The sequence below is a fragment of the Bos mutus genome, chromosome 15 (genome assembly GCF_027580195.1).
Source record: "Bos mutus isolate GX-2022 chromosome 15, NWIPB_WYAK_1.1, whole genome shotgun sequence".
NCBI classification, from domain to species: domain Eukaryota; kingdom Metazoa; phylum Chordata; class Mammalia; order Artiodactyla; family Bovidae; genus Bos; species Bos mutus.
Genome location: NC_091631.1, coordinates 36,255,451 through 36,275,942, shown reverse-complemented (window position 1 = coordinate 36,275,942; position 20,492 = coordinate 36,255,451). Strand labels below are relative to the sequence as shown.

The 20,492-nt window shown below is 45.4% G+C and overlaps 1 protein-coding gene across 5 annotated transcripts in view; it reads left to right on the top strand.

The window, feature by feature from the left end:
• The window catches only part of SCUBE2 (signal peptide, CUB domain and EGF like domain containing 2), a 75,274-nt gene extending 58,126 nt beyond the window's left edge, over positions 1 to 17,148 (top strand). For all 5 annotated transcript variants that reach the window (XM_070383901.1, XM_070383900.1, XM_070383899.1 and 2 more), the window contains 5 exons: positions 403 to 564; positions 3,175 to 3,372; positions 4,777 to 4,929; positions 8,776 to 8,855; positions 9,745 to 17,148. In XM_070383901.1, coding sequence (XP_070240002.1) covers positions 403 to 564; positions 3,175 to 3,372; positions 4,777 to 4,929; positions 8,776 to 8,855; positions 9,745 to 9,897 — 746 coding nt within the window. In that variant the 3' untranslated portion in view covers positions 9,898 to 17,148. The remainder of the gene's footprint in view (positions 1 to 402; positions 565 to 3,174; positions 3,373 to 4,776; positions 4,930 to 8,775; positions 8,856 to 9,744) is intronic.
• Positions 17,149 to 20,492: the final 3,344 nt, after the last annotated feature.

Here is a 20,492-nt window from a genome sequence, read left to right as displayed (position 1 = left end):
CCCTGCTCCAGAACAGACCCTGCCCCTTCTCTGGAACCTTACCCCTTCCTGCCAGAGTTCAGCCTGGACCCTGGGGTCGGCTCTGTGCCCCTCCATGCTCACAAGCTGCTGTGCGTGAAGACAGCTGTGAGCATTCGTGTCTGATGGCACAGACCCTAAACTCAGAAGATACACCCATACCTCATTCCCTTTGTAATTTTCTCAGTGTCATGAGTCACAGGTCCCACCCAAGCGGGCTATTTAGGGAATTAAGTGTTGATTAGCCCCAGATTAGTAGGGAAGCAGTACTTCACTTGGGAATAAACATTTCTTTCATGAACTGTGAAATTTCTTGTGTTGCATTTGATAAAAATAGTCTTTTGTTGTTGTTGTTGTTCTCTCCACCCTCCCCCACTCCTGCAGTTCAGTGTTCACCTGGACATTTCTACAACACCACTACTCACCGATGCATTCGTTGCCCAGCAGGAACATACCAGCCAGAATTTGGAAAAAATCATTGTGTTTCCTGCCCAGGAAATACCACGACTGACTTTGATGGCTCCACAAACATAACCCAGTGTAAAAGTAGGTTTCCCTCTAAGGCTTTTCACAGTGGTGCTTAAGAGGGCAATGCCTGGGCCTCCCTGGGAGTGGGGGATGGCAGGGGTCCATGGTTCACTCGGGACCATGGAGCTGCTCTTAGCCCTGCTCAGGGCTCTGCCGATCAGCGCTGGACCCTCAGGTGCTCACCTGTATCCATCCAGTCTACTTCTCCAGACAGGCAAGCTGTACTGGCTGTAATTTCCCGCGAAGGGCAAAATGTCAGGTCAGCCCTGTTCACCAAGCACTGTTTGAGGATCTGTACTGTGTCAGGCACTGCAGACAGAATGAGTCCTTGGTTCTGCAGCAGCACCAGCTGTGGGATTGCGGAGGAAGGAGCCACACCCTCTGTCTGGTGCTGTGCTATGCTTAGTCCCTCAGATGTGTCCGACTCTTTGCAACCCCATAGACTGTATGTAGCCCACCAGGCTCCTCTGTCCATGGGGATTCTCTAGGTAAGAACGCTGGAGTGGACTGCCATATTCTCCTGCAGGGGATCTTCCCAACCCAGGGATTGAATTCAGGTCTCCCGCATTGCATTTGGATTCTTTACTGACTGAGCCACCAGGGGAGCCCTCTGTCTGGAGAGATGAGGAAAGGCTTCAGGAGGGTAGGAGAAGGTTTTGACAGGGAAGGTTGGCAGAGAGAAGAATGAGCCTCAGGCCCAGGAGAGCAGCTGGGAGGAAGCACAGACTCAGGAGAGTAAAAGGCTTTATGGGAGGAAACCCCTGGACCTGATCATGGAATGTGCTGCAGGGAGGCTGAGCAGACCAGGAAGGGAGGCCTTATTGACCAGAAAAGGAAGAAAAAGCATAACCTAAAAGTTGAGAGTTGTGTTTTATTTGGTACACAAAACTGAGAACTTAAGCCTGGAATGCAGCCTCTCTGATAAACTGTAAGGAACTGCTCCAAAGAGGCAAGGGAGGAGCCAGGATACACAGCAGTAAAGAGAGACCAGGTAGTCGGAGCATCAGAAGACTACTGTTAATCAAAGAAAACCAGACATCTGAAGTTAAGGAATTTAACACTTTTCTGTGTATGGGAAGATGCAAGCGTCTGGGCTCACTGATATCATTCCTTCGATATGCACCTCAGCTATCTGGGGCCAGTGCCCTCTGCTTTCTCATCCTGAGTCTCCTCAGGGTGCATCCTTTGGGGTGCCTGCAGTGTCTCGTGGCTTGATGGCCGCAACATCCTTTGTTTCCTGCTATGGCAGGCAGCATTTTTTCACTGTGGTCTTGACTGCCAGGCTAGAGAGTTTGGTTTGTATTCTATAGGAATGGAGAGGTAAGTCATTCAACAACTTGTTGTACGGTTTGTTTGATTGTTGTTTATAACCACCATGTGAAATTCTCTAGTAAAGGCCAAAAGACAAACTAAGCTGATTCAGTGTCATTAAGACTGACATGAAGGGGAGCAGAAGGCTTCTCCAAACTGGAAGAGCAGGGGATTGGAGGGGTGAATCATTGGAATTTATGACTGGAAGAGTATCTAGTTTTCTCCCTATCCCAACGAAGTCCTTTTAATAACATCCTCATAAGTAGCTGTCTAGTCTCTTTTTGAACATTGGCCTTAACAGGAAGCTTAGTGCTGCTCATAATATCCTAGTCTGTTGGTAGATTAGACTTGGTCAGTTCACAGTGTGAGGAGATAAGGTTTTTCCTCCCTACCGAGATGAATCTGTCTCCTTGTCCCCCATCCCTGGCCCTCAGTTGTTTTTTAGTTCCTCGGGTGGCCAGTCAGGCTCAGAGGCATCCAGGGCTCTCCCCTCCCCTTTTTCTCTTCCAGGAACAAAAGCCTATTTATTTATTCTTTTCTGCCGGGAATAATAAATCCAAGTTACAACTAGAGAGGCCAAAGGTAGTCCCTCCAACATCTTCTTGAACACATTCACCTGATAGTTGTAAACGATAAGCTCCTTAAGGGCAAGAATATTTGTTGGATGAGTGGAGAGATAGTTAGTGAAGATGTGGCTGAGGTGGAGTGTATGTGTGTGTGTGTGTGTGTACCCACAAGTGTGTACCCACATGTCTTTGGTGCCAGAGGCGAATGTGTATCACGCCCCCTACTGACTGATAGCTGAATGGAATTCTCTTCCCCATTTGAAAATAAAACATGGTCTTGACCAGAGAGAAAAGTGAGAGTATGGCTGTCAAGTCTTCACCAGAGATGTCTAGGAAAGGGTAGAATATCCTCTGCTAACAGTCAGCTCTGTTCTCCCTATTTTGACAGACCTGCCCGTTCTGTACCACCCGTTCTCCCAGTGCTTGGACTTCGTAAACAAAACAGTAGAAAATAAAGTTATTCTTTTGTTTCACAAACACCTGCCCCTGACCTTCAAGTTGATGAGAAAATGATGCCCTGGGAACTCAGAGGGGTGGGCTCTGTGTGGAAAGCTAATGTACTTGGGCTCTTAGCGGGGGTTGGGGGGTTGGGGGTGCTGGTACAGACTTATCCCCACAATGGTGTCACTTTCTGGCCCTGTTCCTCCGTGGGAACAGAGATGCAGTGGTTCTCCCTAGCCAAGCGGGTGCTGGCCGTGACATGATGGTGGCTGTGTTGTACTTTCATGACTCATGGCATTTCCTCTTCCAGACAGAAGATGCGGAGGGGAGCTGGGTGATTTCACCGGGTACATCGAATCCCCAAACTACCCAGGCAATTACCCAGCCAACACAGAATGTACCTGGACCATCAATCCACCCCCTAAGCGCCGCATCTTGATTGTGGTCCCTGAGATCTTCCTGCCCATAGAGGACGACTGTGGCGACTACCTCGTGATGCGGAAAACTGGTGCGTCTCACGCCTCTGCTCCCCTCCCTTTCTGAGGCCAGAAGGGAAGCCTGATGGCACACCACCTGGCTTTATTATTTTAAAAATTTTTTATTGATATAGAGTTGATTTACAAGATCATGTGAGTCTCAGGTGTACAAAACAGTGATTCATATTCTTTTCCCTTATAGGTTATTACATAATATTAAGTATAGTTCCCTGTGCTGTACCATATGTTCTTGTTGGTTATGCCCGACTTTAAATGGGAGATGCAGGCCTGGAATGCCAGCCTGTATTAGAACAGAGATGAGACATGAGTTTATAGGGTTTTCCAAGAAAACAAAATTTAGACAAAACCACAGGTTGAGACCTCCTGTTGAACCCTAGACGAAGCAGTGCTGCAGGTCGGTCTCCCCTCTGTGCTCACTGGGAAGCCTCTTCGGCAAGGACACAGTGTCAGTGAACCTCAGGGAGGGCTGATTTCAGGACTCCAGACACAGGCCTCACCCTGGGAAACAGCTCATGGCTTGGGCACTGACCAAGACCAAGGGCCTGGTCCAGCCAGGAGGGACCCACCTCCCATCCTGACACATGACCTGGTGTGCATTAAAGGATACTGCCATCAACACAGCTTAGAGGCAGCATAGTGAGGGGGCTCTGCAGCCAGACTTCCTGGGTCAGAATCTCAACTCCACCTCTTATTAGTTCTATGATCTTGGAATACATTCTGGAACTTTCTGCCTCAGTGTGCTCATCTGTTAAAATGAGGATAATAATAGTTGCTACCTCATAAGGTTGTCCTGAGGAATAGATCAGTTTATATTTGCAAAGCACTGAGAATAATAATGACGCACCAGGCCACCACAGAGTGTTTGCCATTCTTGTTAGTGGTTGCAATGCCTGAAGTCAGGTGTGAGTCTGAGTCCCAATTTTTCCACATATTGGCTGTGTGACCCTGTGTGATCCATATACTTAATCTCTCTATAAGTGAGGGAACCACTGCACCAACTTCCTCTTGTTTGGGGGAGGGCAGGGTTAAGTGAGATAACGTCCATAAAGTGCAGCGCGCACTGCCTGGTCCTAGGAAGCATGCAGCCAATGGTGGTGATTATCACTGGGTTACAGCAGGTTGGCGCTAGAATGGGAGGGCCCTAACTCAGCTCCTGCATGACTGCTGCAGCCTGAGCTGCTGCTCTTTGCCAGCCAGGGGCCTTGCAGTGAGCTGTCCCTAGGGCCCACCATCACCAGCTGCATCTACTAGATGTCCAGGACTAGATTTCCAGTTTCCTTCTGAGGACTCCACTGGTCCTGAAGAACCCTTGCACATGACTTGTTCTGTGGTCTGAGTGTCTGAAAAGATGAGTGTCCGTTGTCTGCAGGCTCAGTGGTGACTTGAACCCCACCCCCTCCAACTTCCCTTGGCAGCTTCATCCAATTCTGTGACAACATATGAAACCTGCCAGACCTACGAACGCCCCATCGCCTTCACCTCCAGATCCAAGAGGCTGTGGATTCAGTTTAAGTCCAACGAGGGGAACAGCGCCAGAGGGTTCCAGGTCCCATACGTGACATACGATGGTGAGCACTGTGAAGCTCAGGCTGCAACATGTGTCAGGAGCAGCTCTGGTTTGAACAGAACCCACTCTGGGCCAGCTGGCGGAGTGCTGACAAGCACACATGCTCAGCAATGCAGGCAGGTTATGGAGAAAGGACACTGCTGACTCACAAGTGCCAGTTTCTAAGCAGGTATTTGGAGACACTAACTACAGGCATGAAAGGATGTTTGCAAAAGTAAATAAAAGTGAACATAGCTTGGTGGGGTGGAATGTGGGCATTGGAGTTAGGCAGGTTGGGTATCATCTCTTTTGTGACTTTGTGATGTTACCAACTCTAGGCTTCCTTTTCTTAATATGTAAATGAAGATAGATAATCATTAGACTTAATGTGAGAGTTCAGTGGGATAATCCATAAAGAACTTGGTTTGGTGCCTGGCACATAGTAAATGCTCAGCAAATATTAACTTATTATGATTGTGGCTTTTCTTATATGGAATCCTAAGGATGGGGAAAAAGACCTGAGTTCTGGTCTTGTCTCTGCCACTAACTTGCTGTTTAACTTTGGGCAAGTTACATGACCTCTGGTTTTACTTTCTTCTTGTTAAATGAAGGGGTGGCCGATGTGAGACCTGGGGCCCTATCTAATTCTGAGACTTGTGGGACAAACATTTACTAGGAACACAAAATGAACTAGATCCTGTCCTGGAGGGACTCATAACCTAGTAGGGGAAGAGTCATCTATTCATCATGAACTTATTCATTCATCCATGAAGCAAATATTTAATAGCATCTCCTATGCCAGGTATTGAGTGAAGAGCTGGAGTCATAAAATGCATATGGTATCATAGATGCTACAACAGGGCATGTACAAGATTCTGTATGAGGACAGAGAAGGGGCTGCAGTTCACTTTACATGGGTTTTTGGAGAGAATAAAGCAAAGTCTCAGGAGGTTTGAGTCAAAAGAATTTATAAGTTTTCTTATAAGCGGCAGGAAGAACATTCAGGAAAAGGAAATGACATGGGTGAAATGATGGAGCACTTGGCATGTTGGGGCCTGATGATTTGGCCCATTGGCAGGGTGCGCGGGACTCAGCAGTGAGAGATGAGAGTGGTAGGAGGCAGGCTTAGGCTGTGACGAGACTTAAGTGCCAAGCTCGGAAGGGTAGACCTAATTGTATAGGGAGCCATTGAAGGTTTTCAGGCAGACAAGTATGAAAAGTTGCTGTTTTGGAAAGACAGTATTCTACGGAGTTCCTAAGAACACCTCACATAGTTTATTTCTAACATGTGATAAGATCTAGAATCATCATCTTGGTGCCTAAAACACGTCAGACACCAAGACAAGGGATCTCAGCATCAGATTCCTAGATGGACACACATGGCTCCCATGTGGCTCTGCCGGGAGACAGATCCTCCTCTCCCCGCAGGCAGCCAGCTGGGATGAGGAAGGCACCCAAAAGCCACGGAGAAGCCAAAACAAATGTCACCAGAGCTCACACACTTTAGTTCAGGCTGTTCTCAACTCTGTGACACATGAAAACATCTTGCTTTTTTAATTAAAAAAAATTCAAATAAAGAGTTGTTGCTTGAACCAGAGAAAATTACATATAACTCTGGTTAGGCTCATGAGAATGGATCTGGCACGTCACAGCAGAAAATAGTTGAAAAATGCTGCTTTGGCCATGCAGAACCTCTTAGGTCCTCACCAGAGCCTATTTAATATTTTTTCTCAACATATATTTCAGACAAATCTGATATGTGGTTCTAAACCCAGAAGAACAGCAATTGCATTGAGAAGGGGCAGCCGAGGCTGCTACAGACTCGCCCACTGGCCGGGAGAAGCAGGAGGGCCACAGCTGTGCTATCGTGTGCCAAACTCAGAACCAGTGCCAAGTGCGCTTGACCTGGCGCATTCCTCCCAGCTGCCCAGGCAGGAGATGCGACTGCACCTCTTTCCTGATTTATAGATGAGGCCGCTCTGGCTTAGAGATTTTAGTAAGCGCCTGAGGACACAGGAGGACAAAGTTGCAGGGCCTTTGCAGCTCCTGAGTTCTTACCTACGACACTGGAGTGCTTTTCCCATGACAACTGGAACAAGTGAAAAGACAGTCATTCTTAAAAGCAGAGGAAAGATTAAAAAAAAAAACCAAAAAACGGTTCTTTTGAGGACTTCCCTAATGGTCCAGTGGTTAAGGCTCCACACGCCCAATCCAGAGCTCCCAGGTTCAATCCCTGATCAGAGAACTAGATCCCACATGCTGCAACTCAGACCCAGTGGAGCCAAATAAATAAATAAGAATTCAAAAAAAGATGGTGATCTGGAAGGATTTGTGGTGCCAGACAGCTCTCCAGCATAGTGACAGGCATTCCTAATGGTAAACTCCTCATCAGAAGGGGCAGATTCTCTGAGGGGCTAATTCTCTGAGGGGCTAATTCTCTAACTCCGCAGCAGAGGAATTCAAGATTTTAAACAATGTACCCTTATTCATATTGTATAGTTTTTGTATTCACTAAAATTAAAGGATAAGAAGAAAGAGACCAAATGAACAGAGGACCAGAGACATTGTACAAACATGTATTCAGTTAGTAATTATGAGTCTTATCCTATGAATTTCCATTTCCCATCACTTGAGGAGGGGAAACTTTTTGAGAACTCCTCCCACACAGTTCCAGTGATGCTCTTATGATTTGTTTGCTTTCGTTGCACATGATATGCATACAAAGAGGCACTTCTTTTCTGCCTGGAATTTTAAAGAGATTGTGTCTTGCATATGCTTGATTTGAATTATGACTGTAGGAAATAGGCTAGACTTCGAAACGCTACTGCATCAAGGAGGATGATGGCTGAGAATTGAGCTTTGGGATTTAGCGACGTGAAGGTCACTGGGGACCCCGACAAGCAGTTCTGGGGGAGTCGTGGGGGCCACTGTTGACTGGAATGGGTTTGAGATAGAAAGAAAATAGAATTGGAGACAGTGAGTGCTGACAATTCTTTCAAGGAGTTTTGCTACAAGGGGGAGCAAAGACATGGGATGCAAGCTGGAGGGAGAAATAAGGTCAAGAGAAGGTTTTTAAAAAAACAAAAAACTAGAGACACAACAGCATGTCTGTTGTGCTGATGTGAAAGACTAGCAGAGAGAGAAAAATCGTAATGTAGGAAAGGAAGGGCAGAATGATGGGAATAACGCCCTTGATTTGCTGAGAGAAGAGGGAGCTGGTGAGCAAAGTGGAGGGAGGAGCCTTGGCTGGATGCTCTGAGGGTTCATCTGAGGGAAAAGGATCAGGAGAGGGTGTACAGGTGCCGGTGGGCCAGACGAGAAATTCAGGCAAGGCTTTACTGGGGCCCTCCTGCAGTGGCCAGGGGAGGGAGAACAAACAGGTTCCCTCGATTGCTTGCTCGTTGCTCCCTGCTCCCCAAGAAGGTGCAAGCTTGTTCCTTATGTGGGGTGAGAGTAGGGGTGTGTCCAGGGGTTGGGCTGGAGGGGTGGCTTAGGTGTTTTGCCCACCCCTTTAGTGGTGTTGTATGCAGGGGGCATGGGCAGTACCCTGCTTTTGCTCCAGGTTCTTCAAAAGTGGCAGTTGGGTTTTTTGGTCTCCTTGTATCTTTGGGGTCAAGAGTTTGCCCCAACTGAATATGCATGCCATTATTTTTAGTCCCATACAGTTTCTTTATATTTTGTTCCAGGAGTGGTGTGTCTAGATACAAGCATTGCAGCCTGGCTGCACAGGGTCCCAGGTCCCAACCGGTCTCAGCTGCAGAAGGGGCATTTCTCAGAACATTATTTGAACAATTAAAGAAAAGAGTGAGCTTGGAAATAACTAAACCATAGCAAAAAAAAAAAAAAAAGTGTCCTTTTTTCTAAACAGAGGACTACCAGGAGCTCATTGAAGACATAGTTCGAGACGGCAGGCTCTATGCATCTGAGAACCATCAGGAAATACTTAAGGTGAGTATACCTAGGTGGGCATGGTAGTTACCCATGCCAAGCACCACAGAGGAAAGTTTCCTATCCCACCACGTTGCTGCCTTTCGGACATTGAGCCTGCTCTGGGCTGAGGGCAGTTTTATATCTTCACCAGACTTAGTTTCTTTAAAAAACAACAACAACAGGGAGTTGTTTTTAGTGTTGTCAAGTGTTGTGTTGTTTAGTCGCTAAGTCATGTTGGAATCTTTTGCGACCCCATGGACTGTAGCCCCACCAGGCTCCTCTGTCCATCGCATTTTCCAGGCAAGAATACTGGAGTGCGTTGCCATTTCCTTTTCCAGGGGAGCTTCCCAACCCAGGTCTCCTGCATTGGCAGGTGGATTCTTTACCACTGAGCCACCAGGGAAGCTGTTTTTAGTGTTGTCAAGTAAAATTGTATTTTTTAATCTAGAAATGTAAGGAAGAGCAGTGGGAAACTTGTTTATCATAAATCCAAGCCAGCAGCAAATCATGTTTTCATGTTTATTCTCCAAATAGTTGAAGAGTCTTGGCTCCTTGTTCATCCTTCAAGCCTGAAGTTCACCAACTTTCAGATACTTACAAGTATAAATAAACACTTGCCACATCACTAACCCTAAAAATATTCCCCAAATTCCAAAGTTATCATGTGGTTTAGAAAAACAATTTTTTACATATTAAGTTTTCTGTTATGAAACTAATATGTGCTTTTTAAAGATCCTTGGGGGGAAAAAAACTGGAAAAAAGGGTAAAAATCAGAGGAAACAATTTTCACAAAGTGTTTTTCAGCCAATCAACTTACTGTCTCACAGTGGGACATTATAGTTCCCTTGGCAAAATGTCATCATGTTTAAATATTTTAGCCCAGTAACAAAAATTCTGTTCTTTTTAGGATAAGAAACTGATCAAGGCCCTGTTTGATGTCCTGGCCCACCCCCAGAACTATTTCAAGTACACAGCCCAGGAGTCCCGCGAAATGTTTCCACGATCCTTCATCCGATTGCTCCGTTCCAAAGTGTCCAGGTTTTTGAGGCCTTACAAATAAGACTGCCCACGTGCCACTTGACACAGTGTTCGGCCTGTGGGCTGGCAGGACATGGCCATCTGCTTCTGCAGCCAGCATAGATGGATAACGCTGCCTCTAGTAGCAGTGACTGGTTAGAGTTCAATTTTTATAGATAATACAGGTATTTTGGTAAATTGAACTTGGTTTTTCTTTCCCAGTGTTATAGGTGTGGACAGAGAATGGGTTTGAGTCTTACCCGCTTCTCAATGGTGTGGGCAGCTGACTTGGATACATCAAGGGCTGGCTGAGCTGGGTTTCAGTCAGCTTAGGTGAGACTCACCTGTCCTTCTCGGTCCTCACTTCTCCTCGAGGGGGCTGCCTTGTCTGAAACTTCAGCTTCTTCCAGCATAGCCCTCCCTAAGGGAGCCCTTTATACTCGGGTGTTGGCTCTGACCAGGCAGAGCAGGAAAGCGGGGAGGAAGGGAAGGGGAGTCCTCCAGACACCGTCCACCTCCCCCCGATCCGAGACCTGGGAGGACCCAGTTTTCTCCACAGCCTTCTCCGGTCTGTGTGACTTAAATTTGATCCCAGCAGCTTGGATTCCAAGCAGTGATCACCAAAAAATACTTAAGGCAGAAAGAATTAGAAATAAGAAGGTAGAAACTCAGCACTTCCACAGACATCATAATGTGGACCTGTTGATGACCTTCCATGTTGCCAGTTTCTGTCTCGTAGCAAATGCTCTGTGCTTGTCTTACACCTGCAGCTGTGCCTTCAGGGCACTGCTCTTCTGGGCACCGAGGTAGGGCCTGGACAGTTCAGATCCGATGTGATCTGATGGATGTGACTCCATCCATCATGAAAAGGAGATTCCCACACCCTGAGTCAGTACCGCCAAGGGTCCTCCTTCCAGCTGGGCTTCCCACCACGGGGCGGTGGAGGTCCAGGTGGAGGTGGTATGGCCCAGCCTGTCATGCTTGCCTTCCTTCCCCCGCTCCAAGCTCAGAGACTGACTGAGGGCCTGAGCTGCACGGCTCAGGGTGGCCTCACTCCCTTAATGGTCACACCACCGCCAGAAGCAGCTACACTAACCCCAGCCTCTGAGTACCGCAGAATCATCTCACTTTCAGTCAACACAGTGGGACCTCACAATCATTTTCTCCTACAGGAATATGATTTTTCAATACTATTGAATTTTTAAAAACTGAAATCCACAGGCAAAAATCTTATTACAGTGAATAAAAAAATTCTATCAAACAAGCTGCTGTTTCCCTAATAAAAGGGTTGCCTACAGGCAACCATATTGTTTTATTTCAGTAACAAACTAACTCCACACACAATCAGCTCTCTACACCAAAGTACCAAAAAAATGATCAACAAATGTTTCTGAAGAAAACGAAGATTATTTCATTGTTGAATTCACTTTTTACCTCAGTGATTTTTTTATATATAAGCAATATTGACTTTTTTAAAGCCCTTCATCAAAGTTTTTTAATTTACTTGAATGGTCCTAAATACCCTTCTAAGTCTCTCATGAAAAACGTGAACATCTTCATTTTTAAAGGTATCATTAATACAAGTCCTTGTAATTTATAATGCCGGAACTTGGCCTACATTTCTGAGTCTGACTATAACATGAAAATTCAGATGTAACATAACATGAGTTAGTGACCTGACCGATGGGGTGAGCTGAACTGCACCATTCTGTCCAAGCATGTTAGTAACTATATGCTCAGGACTGTCTGGTTCTGTACTGCTGATTTCATAAGAAGGCAGCTGATGGCAGTACCTAGGGGTTGGAGGGATGCTGCATAAACCTGGTCTCTGTGAAACATCCTCCAGGAGCCGGACCATGCACAAGCCACTGAGGCCCTCATGAAACTTCCTGTCTGTACCCATCAACCATTCTGAGAGACTCTGTGGTCCCGTTGGAAGGCTGGTGGGCAGGGGCTACTGATACTATCTGCTAAATCAATAAATAGTTAACTAATATCACCTCTTTGCTGTAGGGTTGCACAGTGACAAGACAGACAAGGTCTTGTCATTTTAGAGCTTACTATTTTAGAGGGAGGAGACAGAGAATGAACAAATCAACAAGAAAAGTATCAGCTAGGAGTAAGTGCTGTTGAAAATTAAAATAGGTTAATATAACGGATGATGGTGTGGCTGTTTTAGGTTTGGGAATCGTGAGGATCCTTCTGGGTAAATGATTTTTCAACTGAAAAAAAAAATGGCAAGAAAGAATCAGCCTTGGGCCAATCAGGGGGAGGAACATTCCAGAGAGAGGAAAGTCAGGTGCAAAGGCTATCCAGGCAGGAAAAAGCATGTGTGTGGATCACAGACTAGTGAGAAGTCAAGTGGTATGAGATGAGGCCAAGAAACCAGATAGGGCCAGAGCACACTGGGCTTTGGAATCCAGAATGAGGGGTGTGGGCTTAATTCTAAATATGCTGTGAAACTTTTGGAAGGGGTTTAAACAGAAAAGCGGGGTGATCTGATTTATGTTTTTAAAAGAGAGCTCTGGTTACTATATGAAGAATAGGTTTTAGAAAGTAGGCACGGAGGCAGAGAGCAGCTAACAAATTATTGCCACCAACCAAGCAGCCATCCAGCGAGAGGTAAGGCTCTCTGGGCTAAGACAGTCGTAGTGGAGAGGACAGAACAGAAGGATTGTGGACATGTTTTGGGAGAGAGTCCCCAGAACTTCCTGATGATTGGATGGAAGTTAAAGGGAAAGACAGCAACTAGTTGCCCAAATAACTGGTAGATGAAGATTGCAGAAGGAGCAGGTTTGGGACATGTGACAATTCAAAAACCTGTCTACAAATTCTCTGATGCTTCTTCCATGGAAAGTTGGGGGTCTTTTACCCCTCCCCTTGAATCTGGGATCTGTGATTGATGAACCAATACTCTATGGCAGAAATAACATTTTACCAGTTCCTGGATCCGGGACTTAAGATACTGGCAATCTCCACTTCTTCTCCTTGGGAAACTCACTGGGCCCTCAGTCACTGTACCTTGAGGAAGCCAGAGCAGCTGGTGAAGAGGACCCCACCCATAGCCTAGCTGACTCTCAGGTGACAGCTAGTAAAACTTGCCAGCTAGGGGAATGAGCCACCTTAGAAATGGATTTTCCAGCTGATGCTTTGCTGAGCAGTTCCCACTGAGTCGTACCCAAATGACAGACTTGTGAGCAAAATCAATGATTATTATTAGATCATAGTGATTTATTATGCAATATGATGCTGGAAAAGAAGATAAGGTCAAGAATTCAATTTCGACCATTCTAAGTATGTCTACCAAATAAAGAGTTCAAATAGGCACCTGGTTCTAGGAAGTCCCAGGAGAGCTCGGGGCTGGAATATGAGTTTTAATGTCACAGGATAAAGGATAAGACAGATTGAGGTCACATGGGAAAAGTATGTAGATAAGACCAGGCAACTCTGAATTCTGGGGTTCCCTGTGTGGACAGAACTTACAGGAGCCATTGATTAAGTCAACAGGAAGAGGTCAGAGCTGAGCTTTGCCTTCTCAGAACTGAGTGGGAGAAGAGTCTGAACACGTCCTTCCCTCCAGCTGTGGATATTGTTCTCAAGCTATGTACTGAAGTGCTGCTTTTGTTGCTGTAGCCACATTCCCCTTGAGTTTCCAGTGCTAATAAAAGAGTGCTTGCCGCTTCACACAAACAGATGATTATCTTCACTTTGGAAAATTGCTTCCTCTGAATCACCCTCGGAGCTGTTAAGTGTATCGTCTGTAGGTACTCACTGGATTTAGGTTTGCAGGTGATTTTATAGTTGTGATGTGGGAACTTGGGAAAGGCAGCAGCTGTACAGAACAAAGATTTGTGGATCTTTGCAGGAAGATAAGCCTGGGCTCATCCTGGGCTGCTGCCTGCTGCCTGCTGCCCTCCACTGCAGACTCCTGTAGCCTGCTGGGAAGCAGGGGCCTCCCACACCCAGCCCAGCCTCCATCTCCTCCTCAGCTCAGGAGACAAACCTCTGGCTGGGGCTGTCAGTATCTCCGCTTCCTTTCACACAGCAGGATGGATGCCAGGAGCCTTACCCGTCTGCATCACTCTTGGTCAGTGTTTGGGAGGCACGTGGATTGGGTGAGGCTCCAGTAAAGCAGTTCCTTAGCAAGTCAAGTGGAGAAGGCAATGGCAAGCCACTCCAGTACTCTTGCCTAGAAAATCCCATGGATGGAGGAGCCTGGTAGGCTGCAGTCCATGGGGTCGCTATGAGTCGGACGCGACTGAGCGACTTCACTTTCACTTTTCACTTTCACACAATGGAGAAGGCAATGGCAACCCACTCCAGTGTTCTTGCCTGGAGAATCCCAGGGACAGCAGAGCCTGGTGGGCTGCTGTCTATGGGGTTGCACAGAGTTGGACATGACTGAAGCGACTTAGCAGCAGCAGCAAGTCAAGAGAACTTTGTCACCTGGGGCCTTCTTTTAGGCAAGGCATCAACTGACTCTGAACCCAGGTCCTGGGCATGACCAGTAGGGGCCCATCCAAAAGAAATGTGAAGCCATGGTGTGGCTTTCTCTCTGTGTCATCTTCTATTATAGGGTCTTGTGAACCCAGCTCAGGGTTGTCCTGGGTATTTGTGGTACCCTGCTTCCTTCTCCCTTCAGGCAGTCGTGATTGGCCTACGGGAGACCAGCCTCAGGGCCCTGATAGCCCAACAAGGCTGCTTCTATAATTGACAGCTACAAAGACATAACCACCTAGCAAGGATCACTTTCCAGAGAACACAGAAGGATTGAAATAGATTTAAAAACTGAAACCACTCTAATTCACAGGCAGGATGCTCTAGTGGAATAAAACCCATCTGCCATAAACAATGATCATAACTCAGCATCACTTGATTTTCAGAGTATCTCATTAGGGGCATGTGCCTACAGACCTTAGTTTCTAATAATTCTTTGTTATGTATTTGCTCATTCATTTGTTTATATATGTTTACTGAGGGCTTAGAAAGCATTAGGTATTGAGAAGCTGGTGATACTGTAGTGGGAAAGATGCTCTTGTGAAGTTTAGATTCTAGTTGGGGGAGAATATGCATATAGTAAAGTCAAGGGTGATAACTTGCAGAGAAAATTTAAAAGAGTGAACATATAGAGAATGAGGAGGTGGTGGGAGGGAGTTGCTACTTTAGATAGGATGAGCTCATCATTGGAATCGTGAATCCAGTTCCCTCCCAGGGCGCTGGCTTCTTAAACCAAGCCTGGCAGCACTGGCCCTGGCAAGTTCCTCGACCTACCCAGCAGGAGCTTGACAGTTGGTCTCAGGCCAGGCTGACCACAGCTCCAAGTAGTGAACGAGGTGTTTTGCAATTCCTAGAACAGGCGCCACCTAGTGATTATAAATGGGATCCACCTGCGTTTCAGTCATCCCACTGCCTTGAAGCTTAAATGACATGGGGGCTTAAATGCTCAAAATTCAAGACAAAATGTTACCAATGGGATGCTGGGGGCTAGGGCTGTGGTTTGATAACAGATTGATTGCATGTTGAATGTATCTGTTTAGATCATTTCCTTCTCTCTGCCTGTCCCAATGACTAATGACCAGGTAAGAAGTTACTGATCTTTGCATGCATGCGTGTGTGCATGTGTGCTCAGCTGCCTAGTCGTGTCCGACTCTCTGTGATCCTATGGACAGTAGCTCACCAGGCTCCTCTGTCCATGGAATGTTCCAGGCAAGAATACTGGAGTGGGTTGCCATCTCCTCCTCCAGGGGAACTTCCCAACCCAGGGATCAAACCCACATCTCCTGCATCTCTTGCATTGGGAAGTGGATTCTTTACCACTGAGCCATCTGGAAAGCCCACATTGATCTTCAGGTCCTTTCAAACTATCAACAATGCTCTGAATCATGTCCATGTCCAAAGACACACACACACTGCATTCATTCATTCATTCTTATGGTTGGATACATATTCCTGAGACAGGAGGAAGAAGGACTTGAAAGAATGAGGGGGAACAATTATTCACAAATTGTAATCTTGTGTAATTTTCACTGCATGGCGTTTCAAGAGCTACCACTCTCCACTGACTTGGACTGTCCTCTGATCCTATATTCTTTTTTTAAAGTTTTGTTTGCTTATTTTCTTTTATTATATATATTTATATTTATATATATTTTTTTTTTTTTTTTTGCCTTACCACATGACTTTGGGATCTTAGTTTCCCATTCAGGGATGGAAACCAGGTCCGTGGCAGTGAAAGCCTGAGTCTTAACCACTGAACCACCAGTGGTTCAGTTCAGGGAATCCCCTGATCCTATATTCTATCCTAGGGCTGAAGGATAACTCAGAGGCACAGTTTGGAGTTTTCCATCTTTCCCTTGTGCAGTGCAAAAAGCAGAAATACAAGCCTATCTCAAATCTGAGCTTTGTTGCTTGCTTTGCCTTATTAAACACACTTTGTGGTTGAAAAAATTTAATAGTTTCTGAGCAGGAAATGGAACCAATATCCCAGGGAAGACAGACCCAGCAATGTGTGACGGACACAGTCACAGCCAGCAGAAGAGTGTGGCAGGAGAGAGTGTGAGGCAGCGGTGAACCCTAGCCAGGCTTGCTGGGCTCAGTCCTCTGCAGCCTCGTGTGTACCTCACTGTGTGGGACCGCACACTGGCCGTCGTTACACAGTGCCAGCTCAGCCGCAGTAAATGGTGCCTGTCCATTGAATGAAACTGGACAGCATAGCAGGATGGTGATGGTGGTAAAGCAAGAATCTGTGGCCAGAACCTCAGTGTTAGATCCAGGTGACTTGGTTTGAGGAAGGCAGTTTTTAGCAGCCACATCAGGCACCAAAGCTGAAGTTGTGAGAGATGTGAGTACAACTAGAAGAGGCTTGGTAAATCGTCACTCAGGGTTTCCAACGAGGAACTGAGAGGACTCAAGCAGCATGAGTCACCTGATAGTCCCCCTCTCAGTATTCCTAATGTACTTTTCTGAAAATACATTCATTTTCTTTATCTAAGTGGAAGAGTTCTCTAAAATCTATATTTCATAATGTTCATTTTTCTCCAAGACTCCCATTATGTCCTCTGCAGTACCTGGATTTGTCCTCTACATCTGCCACTTCATAGCTGTGTGACCTTGCACAAATTACTTGACCTCTCTGTGCCTCTGTTTCCTTATATAGTGTCTTTTTTTTTTTGTCTGGCTATTGATTGTGAAAACTGATAAACATCTTTTACTATTGTGATTATATAACTTTGTTTTAATACCATTGTATCATGATTGGTCAACAGAAAATAATAGAATTCTATATCACTAAATCACTAAATTTTGTTTTTAACAAAAGAAAAAAGATAAAGATAGTCCTTACTGGATAGGGTTTTGTGAGAATAAAATGAGTTCAAACATGGAAAACTCTTGGAAAACTGCCTAGAAGGTAGTATGGACTCAATAAATTTTGGCTGTCATCATTATCATCATCATTATCTTCCACTACTTGAGACTAGAGAACTTAAATCCAAGATACATTTTAAAAATGGGTTCATAATCTGCTAGTTTCTCCCATTTCACTGAAACAGAAAATCCTTTGGTTACAAGCTTTCTGGTGGGATGTGTTCTAGGAACAAAAGAATTAGAGCTTGAAGTAGGAATGCAAGGCCATAATGTCAGACTTGGGTTCTCTCCCACATGACCTTCTGAAAACCCTAGACTCCTGAACTGGAAAGGAGAAATGTGCTCTTTCAGTCTCCCAAGACTCTCTCTCTCAGGTCAGAAACCGCACCCATACACAGAGACCTGTCAGCCCTTCACCTTTTCTTATCTCCAGCCCTCACCCTGTGATGTGTGGGGATGGCAACACATCTCCTTGCTGAGCTTAGAATCACACATTCCCCAGAACTGCTCCGTTCAAGTTTAATGTTTCCAGTGCGAAGAGGTCCAGCCTTTCTTCACCCCCAAGAGGCTGTGCTCAGGGCTGTAGGCAAATACGACCAATGAAGACACCTACTTTGGCAGGGTGTGAATTCCACCTGAACTGAGTAATTTGCATGAGCCCTTGTGGTCAGTGGGACAAAGTCCCTGATGAGATTGGAGGACATAGGCCTGGCCAAGGTGGTCTGAGCTATCATGCAGCATGTGTCTTGGACGGCACAGACCTCAAAGTCAAGTGTGCTAATGGAATGTAGACAGCCTGAAAAGAGAGAATTTCACCTTTCAAAAATGCATAAATGGGAGAGGGGGAAAGGCAGTAATTATACAGTGCAGAAATCAAGCAATACCTTGATGAGGTGATCAAAATTAGCATCTTCATTAAAAGGCAGATGGACAACGTGTGGCTTTGGAGGAGCATGACATCACCTACACAGTACTCAGGCCAGGAATACAACCCTAACTGGGCAAACACAAAATGAGAAATACTCTGTTGTTTAAGAGAGAGGGGAGTTGAGACACAAATCACTTGCACATCAAGGAAATTTAAAACGTTCATGTTTCAAAGGACATAATCAAGAAAGTAAAAAGGCAACACATGGCATGGGGAAAATTTTGCAAATCATTTACCTGGTGAAGGACTTGTCGCTAGAATATATAAAAGCTCTTACAATTCAACAATTAAAAGACAAGTAACTCAAAATTATCCGAAGAAATATTTTTCTAAAGAAGATAAATGGCCAATAACACATGAAAAAGATGTTCAACATCATTAGCCATTAGGGAAATGTAAATCAAAGCCACAATGAGACACCATTTTTTTTAATACCCATTAGGTCAGACAGGACAGAGTGACTTCACTTTCACTTTTCACTTTCATGCATTGGAGAAGGAAATGGCAACCCACTCCAATGTTCTTGCCTGGAGAATCCCAGGGACGGGGGAGCCTTGTGGGCTGCCATCTATGGGGTCACACAGAGTCAGACACGACTGAAGTGACTTAGAAGTAGCAGCAGTAAGTTGGCTGTAATCAGAGACACACAAGTGTTGGTGAGGGTGTGGAGACACTGGAATGCTCATACATTGATGGTTAGGATGTAAAATGGTATAGCCATTCTGGAAAACAGTCTGTTAGTTTCTCGACAGATTAAACATAGAATTACCTTGTGCTGTGCTTAGTCCCTCAGTCGTGTCCAGCTGTTTGCTACCCCATGGACTGTAGCCTGCCAGGCTTCTCTGTCCATGGGGATTCTCCAGGCAAGAATACTGGAGTGGGTTGCCATGCCCTTCTCCAGGGGATCTTCCCAAACCAGGGATCGAACCAAGGTCTCCCACATTGCAGCCAGATTCTTTACTGTCTGAGCCACCAGGGAAGTCCAAGAATACTGGAGTGGGTAGCCTATCCCTTCTCCAGGGGATCTTCCTGACCCGGGAATCAAACCAGGGTCTCCTGCATTGCAGGCAGATTCTTTACCAGCTGAGCTACCAGGGAAGCCCAGAATTACCATATGACCCAGCAATTCCACTCCAAGAAATGAAAACGTGTGTCCATATAAAAAACTTGCACACAAAAGTTCACAGCAGCATTAGTCACAATAGCCAAATGAGGAAACAACTCAAATGTTCATTATCCGATGAATGGATAAACAAACTGTGATAGTATCTTTACAATGGAGTAGTATTTGCCATAAAAATAAATGAACTACTGATGCATGCTACAGCATAGATGAACCTTGAAACTGGCTAGGGGAAAGCAGTCAGTCACAAAGGATCATATATTGTGTTGTAGTTATATGAAGTGTCCAGAATAAGTAAATCCATAGAGACAGAACCTGTAGATGACAGGCTGCCTAGGGCTGGAGAGGTTGGGAAGAAATGAGGAATGACTGCTAATAGGCATAGTTCCTTTGGGATGATGAATATGTTCTAAAATTGAATGTAATGATGGTTCCCCAGTTCTGTGAATATATTAAAAATTATTGAATCATACACTTTAAGTGGTACATCGTATGGTATATGATTAATGTCTCTAGAAAACAGTTAATAAGAAGATGGAGGAATGCATTCTTCAAAAATGTCAGTGTCATAAAAGACAAAGAAAATTGTGGACATGTTCCAGATTAAAGGAGGCTAAAGAGACATGACAAGTTCAACCCCTGACCCTAGCCTGGATCCTGTACTAGAGGAATATGTCAAAAAGAACATCATTAGGTCAATTGAGAAAACTGAAACAGGAACAATAATAAATAAAATTATTGTACCAATGCAAATGTATGAGGTTTGTATTTGTACTGCATTATACATGAGAAAAATCTCTATTCCTAGGAAATACATAATGAAATCTTAGTGGTAAAGGGTCATAATGGATATAATTTTTCCTCAAATGGTTCAGAAAAATTTTTTTGCTTGGGTGTGTGTTTGTATGCCTGGAAAATCCCATGGACGGAGGATCCTGGCAGGCTGCAGTCCAGCGGGTCGCTAAGAGTCGGACACGACTGAGTGACTTCACTTTCACTTTTCACTTTCCTGCATTGGAGAAGGAAATGGCAACCAACTCTGTTGTTCTTGCCTGGAGAATCCCAGGGACAGGGGAGCCTGGTGGGCTGCTGTCTATGGGGTCGCACAGAGTCGGACACGACTGACGCGACTTAGCAGTAGCAGTGTTTGTATGTGTGCGGACATGTGTACTGATATAACCAATGGAGTAAAATGTTAATGACCTGGTTAAAGGATATATAG